This window comes from Coturnix japonica, chromosome 3 (genome assembly GCF_001577835.2).
Source record: "Coturnix japonica isolate 7356 chromosome 3, Coturnix japonica 2.1, whole genome shotgun sequence".
NCBI classification, from domain to species: domain Eukaryota; kingdom Metazoa; phylum Chordata; class Aves; order Galliformes; family Phasianidae; genus Coturnix; species Coturnix japonica.
Window position 1 is genome coordinate 96,181,291 of NC_029518.1, and position 9,342 is coordinate 96,190,632.

The window sequence follows — 9,342 nt, forward strand, 5'->3', positions numbered from 1 at the left end:
TTTTTTCCATCCCCAATTCAGACTCCTTTCCCAGCCACGGAGACCTGTGGAGCATGGGCTGGTGATCTCCATCTCCAGTGAATGCACTGGGTTACAATTATCACATGGATGGAAGTGCTTTCATTGACCCAAGACATCAGAAGGGAACTGTTCTTCTGACTTGGGCAACAAAACCATGCCAGATCATGTAGCTAAACCTCCAGCAAGATACACACAAAGTTCAATAGCAGATATAGCAACAAGCAGCCACGCATGCACGTGGGTCCACAGGGCTGCCCAGTGAGGGCAGCAAGGAATCAGCAGAGTGTCTGTAACTCAATGAGGCTCTGTCAGTACAATTTCCTGCTCCATCTCACTCTAGACAGCACTATAATAGGGTCAGTCAAATTAAAGGGGCAATGTTGGAATAATTTATTAGTTCCTTAGTAGAATATTGGTTAATCAGTGGACATCATGGCCTGCAGTAAAAGGCAGGACCCTAAAGGGATGGTTCCAAGCAAGACATCCATGTCATGAAGCAATAAAGCTCTCCATCCATCACTGGTAGAGCCCCGGTGCTCCCTGCACATGATGGCACAACAGTGGCATAGAACATTCCATTGCAACTCCCAAACACCATTAGTCTTGGAAAGAACTGCCATAGAAGGCTACCAAGGCAAACCACTAAGAGGGAACAACAAATCATATTGTTTTATTGTCATGGAGATACTCATTTTTAGAATGCTTGGAAGGTGGCTACAAAAATTAAGAGAACGGTGACAGTCCTCATCCAGAGTAAGGCAGTTAAAGAAGACTTAAAATCATACTTAACCATTCCTGCAGACCACTTCTGAGGTGGATAGAAAGTTTATCAGAAGTTCTTTGCCAGCAAAAGGATGGAAAGGTGAAAACAGAGTGGAAAAGGGAAAATGGTCAACAATTAGATTCTTAAATCCTTTTACTTGGAGTGTAATTGTTGCAGCTAAACGATCCCTGCTACAGAAGCAAGGACCACTGCAAACCATCCTCCTGTTTTTCCCACAAATCCATCTCTGGGTTATACACGTTGGTTTCCCCACATCCTCAGGGCTGTCTTAGCACCTTTAACCCACCCTAGGATGTCCATGTTGTGATAGTGGTGGATCTTCAGTACTAAATACATACATGGCTACCTGAACACAGAAACAGCCATGCCCAGAGTGATGCTCATCTTCTACAGAGAAAGAACCGATCAATCACGTCCCATGTGGAAAACGGCCATGAGATTCCTGGCCTGAAATTACTGCTGGATTTGCATCCAGAGTACTCAGCATCTCCATTCAATGCAAGCTCCCATCACCCAGACAAAACCAGTGTCCAGATTTGGGCTCAGGCCCTGAGGAAGTCCAAGCACATCAAGGACTGCTGCTACCTGGAGAACCAGCAAGCTCCACGCTCATCTCTGCAAAGCCACTCTCATCACCCACCTCCATGGTGTCGGAAGAGCTTTTATCCCCCAGTCACTTGCTGAAGGCCTTGACACTTCTGCTGTTGGTTCAGTTCAGGAAGGATGGTAGCTCGGTTCCTTGGGGGTCTCCAGTTTTTCCTCTTAACAAGCTATTTCCAGCCTCCTGTTCCCAGCATTCACTCTTAGGTGGATTGAAGAATGCCCACGGCTCCTTCATGGGGAGATGTGGGGCCGGAAAGTGCGAGGCCGAATCATCATGACGACCTTCCTTAGGGAGTAGTAGTCTGTGTCCTTCCATGAGTACCACACAACACCATCCGGCCCGAGGATCTTGCGGTTCTTAATGGAGTATCGGCCACCCTGGGACGCACAGAAAGAGAGAGATGGTCGGGCATGAGAAATGCATAGAAGTGTCATCCGGATGGAAGCATAAGAAAAAAGATTGCTCTGAAACACTGAGCAAAGAGCTTAACAGCCACGCAGTGACAAGAGCACGTAAAGCTCAACATTTTTCAAATGCTCCCAATGGAGATGGCAACTCAGGTCGCATGAATCACCCGCACCGCCAGTTTCCATCATGCGGTCCCAAGCCGCGGTGTCTTAATGTTTGTGTCTGGCCTATGGCACTGAAAAAGCACTTTGTGTGCTAATACCTGTCTCCTCGCCCCCCCTGTGCCTCACCTTGTAGTACACCCCGTTGAGGTTGGAGAAGAAGCACTGGTGGTACCACCAGCCCCCATGGGAGATCTCAGCGCAGATGTTCCCTGAGTCAGGCGTGCTGAAGCTCCTCTTGTTGTGGTACCAGGCAAAGGAATCTTCCACTGTCCCGCTGAACCCATCCACGTGCAGGCGGTAAGAGTTGGCCTCGTCCTCAATGCTGCAAGCAAAGGATGCAGGTGGGGAGTGCAAAGCCTGCATTCCTGATGGGGACAACTAGCAATCACTGAGCTGCTCTGGCTGTGATCCCTGCTGTGATTCATCGCCTCTAAAAGCCAAAGACATCATATTTCTCCATTCTGTGGGATGTGACTCAGGGCAACTCTTATAGGTCTGAGCTGGGCAGACTGTGACTCTAAAACCACAATAAAGGGCTTCAGCAGCTTTGGCAAGGCAGTTCCCTAATTACACAGTACTGCCTCCCCTCCGCAAAGCAAGCATCTTCACCAATACTGGGACAATTAGTTATTAGCCCTGTGCTAGCAAGGGTTGAAGGTCACTGCCATTGCACAAGGCATTTAATGAGAAAGGTCAGGGTGACCATTCAGAGCACGTGTTTGATGGCAGAGGATGCTCCAAGGCACTTTCAGGCAATGTTTTGTTTTGTTTTTAACTAGATTCAGCTATTCTGGTGTCTAATCTAAGCAGGCTTCAAATGTTCCGTGCTGCCTTGAACACCCTCCCATGGCAGGTTACTCAATAGTCACCCACAACCATTTCCAGCTGAGAGAAGGAAGTATTTTGTCCAGGACAGCCACCTGGTCACCCTTGCTTAAGAAAGGATGCCTCCTGTCATTCACTGCCTTCTGCCATAGAACCATTTGTATCTGCCAAGAACCAGGGAAAGCCTACCTGAAGATCTGGTAGAAGGCATGCTTGTGTTTGTTATTCCAGTCCTCCAGGTCGATACGCAGAGAGTAGTCTCCCTGACTCGTTATCTTGTGGATGTTCTCATTGCCCAGCCAGAATTCACCATTCAGGTCCCCAAAGCCTTCCCTATACTCATTCCAGGTCCTATTGAAGTCAACTGAGCCATCCTGACGCTTCTGGATGACTGTCCAGCCCCCACCTGCCAGGAAAGAAAACAAAAGGGGAATGCCTGTGGTTCCCAATGCCAGCACACAGTGACATCTTTGAGGACCCATCTGTAGGTGTCTCCTGAAGTATGGAGATTATTACGTACTGTTCCCAAATCACCATAGAGGCACATGAGCCCTCTTACAGTATTGTCTCACTGTCTCCATCTGCTCTCCCATCTGTCCAAATCCCTCTCTCATTTCATTCCACTACTGTAAGATTTAGGAAGGGATTGGGGCCATGTTTTTGTTTGCTGTTCGTACAGGCTGTCACTCTGTGGTGTCCAAGGCTGTGGCAATGGTCATGCAAATAATTGTAATGACATAATAGAGATCACAATGTCAGAGCAGTCTGCTTCTTCAGGAGCATTCGTATGCCAGAGTTGCCATCACCTGAAGATCCTTCGAGCTAATGTTCCCCATAAGCAAGTTGCCTACATGTGGGCAGCCAAATCCCTCCCATTGTGACATTCCAGCATGGGACATGATTATGTGATACATCCATCCTATCTAGAGCAGATTTATGGGGCAAGGAACCGACCATCTACCCCATTTCCCTGTCAAATGACAGTAATCTTACAAAATGTGTGTATTTTAAACTAATTTTGTGAGTAAGTTCGTGCCTAGGGATGACAGTGATATGTTGTGTATAGATAATTAGATAATCAAGGGCCTGGGAGGCCTCATGCACAAAAATATCTGTGGGAGAGCCATAATATCTGGTTAGAACTATTCATCCAAATCCCTTATTTCACCACTAGAGTGGCTGAGCTGTTGTGGAGATGCTGCTCTCTCTGACTGCAATATAACCCCTAAACAGCTCTCAGGTAAGATACAACTCTCAGGTTAGGCAGACCCTCACACAGATCATTGCTGGAAGATGGTGTAGATACAGTACCTTCGGTGTCCATTTCACACAACACTTCAATGGGCATCCCTCCCACAGAGGGCATGATGCTGTAGATCCCAGATCGCCGGAGCCCATTGTAGTAAACAGAAGCACAGTCAATGGGGCAGTTCCTGACATGCCTCATATCTGTGCAAGAAAGCAGATAAATGTGATTTTCAGCACATAAAATGGAGAAGAGAGGAGCACGGATGGCGTTTGGAAGCCAATCCTGCTGGAACTGTTCCGATTGTCTCAACCTTGACATGAGTGGCCCAAAGAGCTTTACACCAGTGCAATGGAAAAGCCTCAGGCCAGTTGGCTCAGGGAGGAGTAACACGCCTTTCCCCCTGACGTCACCAGCTCAGAGCGGATCAAGGTTGGTAGGTGAAAGCCATTAGTGGCTCCTGCGTGTGCAACACATGAGTCATCCAATGGATGCTCCTCGCTGGAGGGGCAGTCACTGGCTCCTTTAAAGACAGATGGTAAAAAAAAAAAGATGGAGGCTGACTATTTGCGTTGTCTGATAGGGACAGGATAAAAGGGAATGGTTTAAAACTAAAAGGGGAGATTTGGATTAAATGTCAGGAGGAAATTCTGTGCTCAGAGGGTGGTGAGGTCCTGGCATTGCAGCCCTGAGAGCATCCAGGGACCCATCCCTTAAGGTGCTCAAGGCCAGGTTGGATGGGGCCCTTGGCAGCAAAAGTGAGTGGCAAAGAACTAGTGGTTTGGAACTAGATGGCTTTTAAGTTCCATTCCCACCCAAGCTGCCCTGGGATTCTGTGATTTAAGGCCTTTTTCCTCACACCATGAGTGTGAATCCCCCACCCCAGCACCTCCCCATCACCTGGCCGCTCCATCTCCTCCTGTAGCCTCATCTCAGCGGGGTTGAGGCAGGTGGGGTTACGCCAGACCCAGTCGGTCAGCACGGAGATGTTGTTGATCTGTGCCTGCATGTCGTAGAGCAGCGTGGCCTGGATGTGCTGCAGGGTGCTGGCCTCGTTGTATCTCTGCTCCAGGTCTTGTACCCGCTGCTCCAGGCTGTGGTTCCTCCCAGCTGCCTCTTCATGCTGCAGGTAGGGATACAGATGGGCTGGGAGGATGCACTGATAGCTCCTCGCTGCCCATTAGGTGGCAGAGCAGGCTTTAGGCAGCCCCTCCAATGCCTGCAGCAGCTGAGTTGAAATACCCTCCTTTCCCCTGCACCACCCACCCCTTTGGGGTCAGTCTGGCAGCCCCCAGCTCTCTACCTTCACTGCAGGGATGCTGCTTCTCCCCCAGCCTCCCCTTTTCCCCTCCTGCCCTGCCCATCTCCCCACACTGTGACATGGGATGCTCTGCCAGGATGGTTGAAGCAGGACCCTGTATCATGGTCATGTCCCCAACAGCATCACTCTAAAGGCATGCCCAGCTACCTGCAGAACCACAGCAGGTGTATTTCCTTCAGCTAGAAGGGGGTAGTGAAGCCAAAGGGTACGTGGTGCTTTCCTTATCAGGGCTGTAATATCTCTGTCTCTCCCATACATCAGCTCTGCTCTGTGAGCTGTGACCGGCACCAGCAGCCTGCACCCACGCACCAGCTCTGTGAGTAAACCCATGATGCTCCCTCCCAGACAGTGGCTGGTGATGGGGTTTTTTTGTGGGGCTCATCCTGAGGCAGAGAAGGGACCACTCATTCTGACCCGTTTTGGTGTCACTGTTATGGCAGGAGGAGTTGCGAGCTGCTCTCCATCACCTGGGGATGCAGAGCTCAGAGAGATGTCTGCTCAGATGGACAAGCCCACGCCAAGCTCCAAGAGAAATACTGATGGCAAACCAGCAGGAGGTGATTTATGAAGGTGGATTAAGGGAGCAGCAGCTCCTGGGTGGGAGGAGGGGATGCAGAGAGACCTGTAGAGGCTGGGTGGTGGACACAGCAGGGAATCAGGGTGACTGCAAAGATGGCTGCAATTGCTCAGGGTCATTTCCAACCAAGGTCCAACCCAAAGGGACATCAGGAGATCCCAGAGGCCAGCCCCTCTCCCATGTGGCACCCCACAGCAGACAAAACCCCTTCACTGTTGTCCACCTGGGTTTCCATTAAGTAGAAACGAGATCTCCCAGTTCATTCCTGTCTCCAGGAGACATCCAAGGAGCCCCAGCAATGTTAATGTCTCCACATTCACTGCTCAGATCTCTACAGGACCTACTGGATTCCATGGAGACCATTATATGATACACTCTAGGTGTGGATAGGGGGAATCCCATCATTGGCGGCTGCTCCAGAAGCATTCCCATCAACCAGCTGCTCCCAAGAAAACACCCCCTTCACTGTGTTATCTAGTGAAGGACTATTCTGTGCAAAAAACAGCAATTAACAGGGAAGATGGTGGTGTCCACCTTGGTGTGTGCAGAACTGTGCCATACCTAAGCTCTTCCAAGCAGAGGATTATAGAATCATAGAGAATCATTAAGGTTGGAAAAGAACCCCAGGATCATCTAGTCCAACCTTTGCTTTGGTCTGCATGATGGAAACATCACGGTCCCAAAGGGCAGATGGCAAGAATGGCCACAGTACCCAAGAGACAGAGGTTTGGGTCTCTCACATGGACCTACAGTTGCAGGTATTTGGCACATGGCAAAACTGTGACTCATGCCCTGTGTGGGGCAGATGAGAAGGTTTTATGGGGGGAGGTATGGAAGCAAAGCCCCACATGAGCGCACCAAGCCTGGGAAGGGGAAGCCTTGGACTGAGCCCAAGGGAAGGGTGTGGGAAAGGAGGAGATGAAGCCAAACAGTGTGTGAGTCACACCAGTTCTTAGAGCCAGCCCATATCAGACCTCATCTCTCTCAAAGACAAGACTTGCTTTCAGTTGTGGAGTTTTACACAATTGTTCATTGCTAACTGCAGTTCCCTGCCCTGTATTACACAGGGAGCTCAGCCCTGCACACCTGGGGTTTGGTTCAACCTCCTAAGATGTGTTTCCTCCATGACTACCTAAAATTTCAGCTCTAGTTGATTTGGGATGGATCAGCAACTCCAACCCATTCTAGGCAGGCTCAGAGGTGGAGGTCTTACTCGTCACACAGCAGGGCCACAGATAAAACACCAGAGGGTTTGTGGCTCATGATAAAAGCGATTAGCCCTGGAATGCTTCTGAGCCAACACAGTAAGAGGGGTTTAATGAATATCCCAACGTGCGGTCACAACAACACTATGAGCTTCCCAGCATTTCCTCCCTGCAACCAGAAGCGACACACAGAGGGAACCTACCAAGATCAGCTTTACCTGGAGCTCCAGGACCTTGATGCGATGTCGGTGGTTTCTCAACTCCTCCTGCAGCTCTGAGATCAGCTCCCGCAGCTCCAGGATCTGCTGCTTGCGTTCCTCATTCTCATGGAGCCAATAAGACACCTCGTCGGTACAACGAAACATATCTGGACACCGCTGCTCATCCCCCTGGGGCAGCGTGGCCACGATCTTGCAGCGGCCATTGGGCAGCACCTGGTTGCTGTACTCCCCACATTGAATCAGGCCTGTGCCTTCCTGGGGCCCTTCGTTGTCACCATACTCTGCAGGCAAGGATTTTGGCAGTGAGGGGACACTCAGTGCAGCCAGGAAGAGGAGGGAGAGCCAACGTGCCTCAGTAAAGCCAGTGCTGGGGCAGAGCTCCATCAGGATGCTGAGCATGGTCCCTGGGGATGGCTCTGTCACCACCCTGGATGGGGCTTTATGTCTATGCAGGACCACGCATGGGGAGTTGTTGTCTTTCTGAGCATCCCGCTGCTCCGACACTCTTTGAAATGTGAACCAGAGCTGGTAGGGACAAAGAATGAGCAACCAAATCAACCCAACACAACCCAACACAACCCAACCCAACCCAACCCAACCCAATCCCATCCAGTCCAACACAATCCAACCCACTCCAGTCCAACCCAATGAAATCCAATTCAACCCAGTGCAATCCAATCCAGCTCAATTAAACCCAACCCAATATGCTGCCCTCCAGCATATTGAGGTCCACCACCTTCCCAGCTCCCTCAGGACATGAATCTGGGGCTCTAACCATGACTCAGAACATGCAATATGATACCTGGACAGGGTTAGACCTCCAACCCATCCCTAGGGGTGGCTAGATGGCCTTCCTGAGGTCTGTGTTTTCCCATGGCTATGGGTTTATTAATGCAGGTGACTTCAGATCCAAGGGTGGATGGTGGGACGGTGACCTTGCCACCATCAGTATGAGACAAATATGTAACTTCGTCTCATTATCCAGAGAAATCAGCCAGTGCTGCCCAACACTGGGGTTCCCCCCCCCATGCTACCACACCACAGCCCTGCTCCACAGCTTTCTCTCAACAAAAAACTATCCCCATCCCATCCATCTGGGGATGGAGATGTGGGAGGTTGGCTCCCCTTGGCGCCCCATGCCCATGGTGCCAGCACATACCTTCACGAGGGCAGCTTTGGTGCTCCGGCAGCAGGCAGCAAGCAGGGACTGTCTGCAGGAAAAATGGGGTGAGCATCAGGGGCTGCTGGGCACTGATTCCCCCTGATCCTCTCACCGCACTATAAATAGGGCCAAGAGAGCCACCAGACTCAGACAGTGCACGGGAGGGAGGAGCACGGGTCCTGGCGTGACCTTATCAGCACACGGGGGATTAAGCCAACATCTTGGCAGGAAGGCATGGCTTCCTGCTCCTAGAAACCCCATCCCATCCTCATGATGAGTTTTGGGCAGACAGCTGGCTCCTCCTTTCTTCCAGCATCTACCTGATGTGCTTAATGGGAAAATGCTACCTTGGCAGGTGCCAAGGGCATCCTACTGGTTCTCAAGTGGAGATGGAGATTTTCCACTGCTGCCATTTGGGCTGCATCCCTTCATTGCAATAGCAAATCCCACTATGAAAGCTGCCATTCCGCTGCTCAGATGTGGACATTCTCCCTCCAGAGTCATCCCAGAAGAAAACCAGGGTGCTGTGCTAGGATGGGATGTGATGGTAGGATTCCTATTGACATGGTTTAGCAGACGAGGGATGGGATGTGATGGTAGGATTCCTATTGACATGGTTTAGTAGACGAGGGATATGGCTAGCAGGCATGGTGGGGATGGGTTGATGGTTGGACTTGATGACCTTAGTGGTTGTTTCCAACCATAACAATTCGATAATTCTATGGTAACAATGGGACAAATCACACCCCACAGCCAGCTCCTTATGGGGCAGTCTTGGGTTGGGAGACCAAGGGAAACATTTCG

General features: G+C 50.5%; 1 protein-coding gene across 1 annotated transcript; it reads right to left on the minus strand.

Annotated features, from left to right (window-relative positions):
* Positions 1-271: 271 nt before the first annotated feature.
* Positions 272-7,895, minus strand: LOC107312342 (angiopoietin-related protein 7-like). Its single transcript, XM_015859654.2, has 6 exons — positions 7,374-7,895; positions 4,953-5,175; positions 4,118-4,255; positions 2,996-3,212; positions 2,108-2,303; positions 272-1,786 (listed from the first exon to the last, which is right to left on the minus strand). The coding sequence occupies exons 1-6, from the start codon at positions 7,773-7,775 to the stop codon at positions 1,640-1,642; spliced, it is 1,323 nt and encodes a 440-aa protein (XP_015715140.1). The 5' UTR covers positions 7,776-7,895; the 3' UTR covers positions 272-1,639.
* Between the last annotated feature and the right edge of the window lie 1,447 nt (positions 7,896-9,342).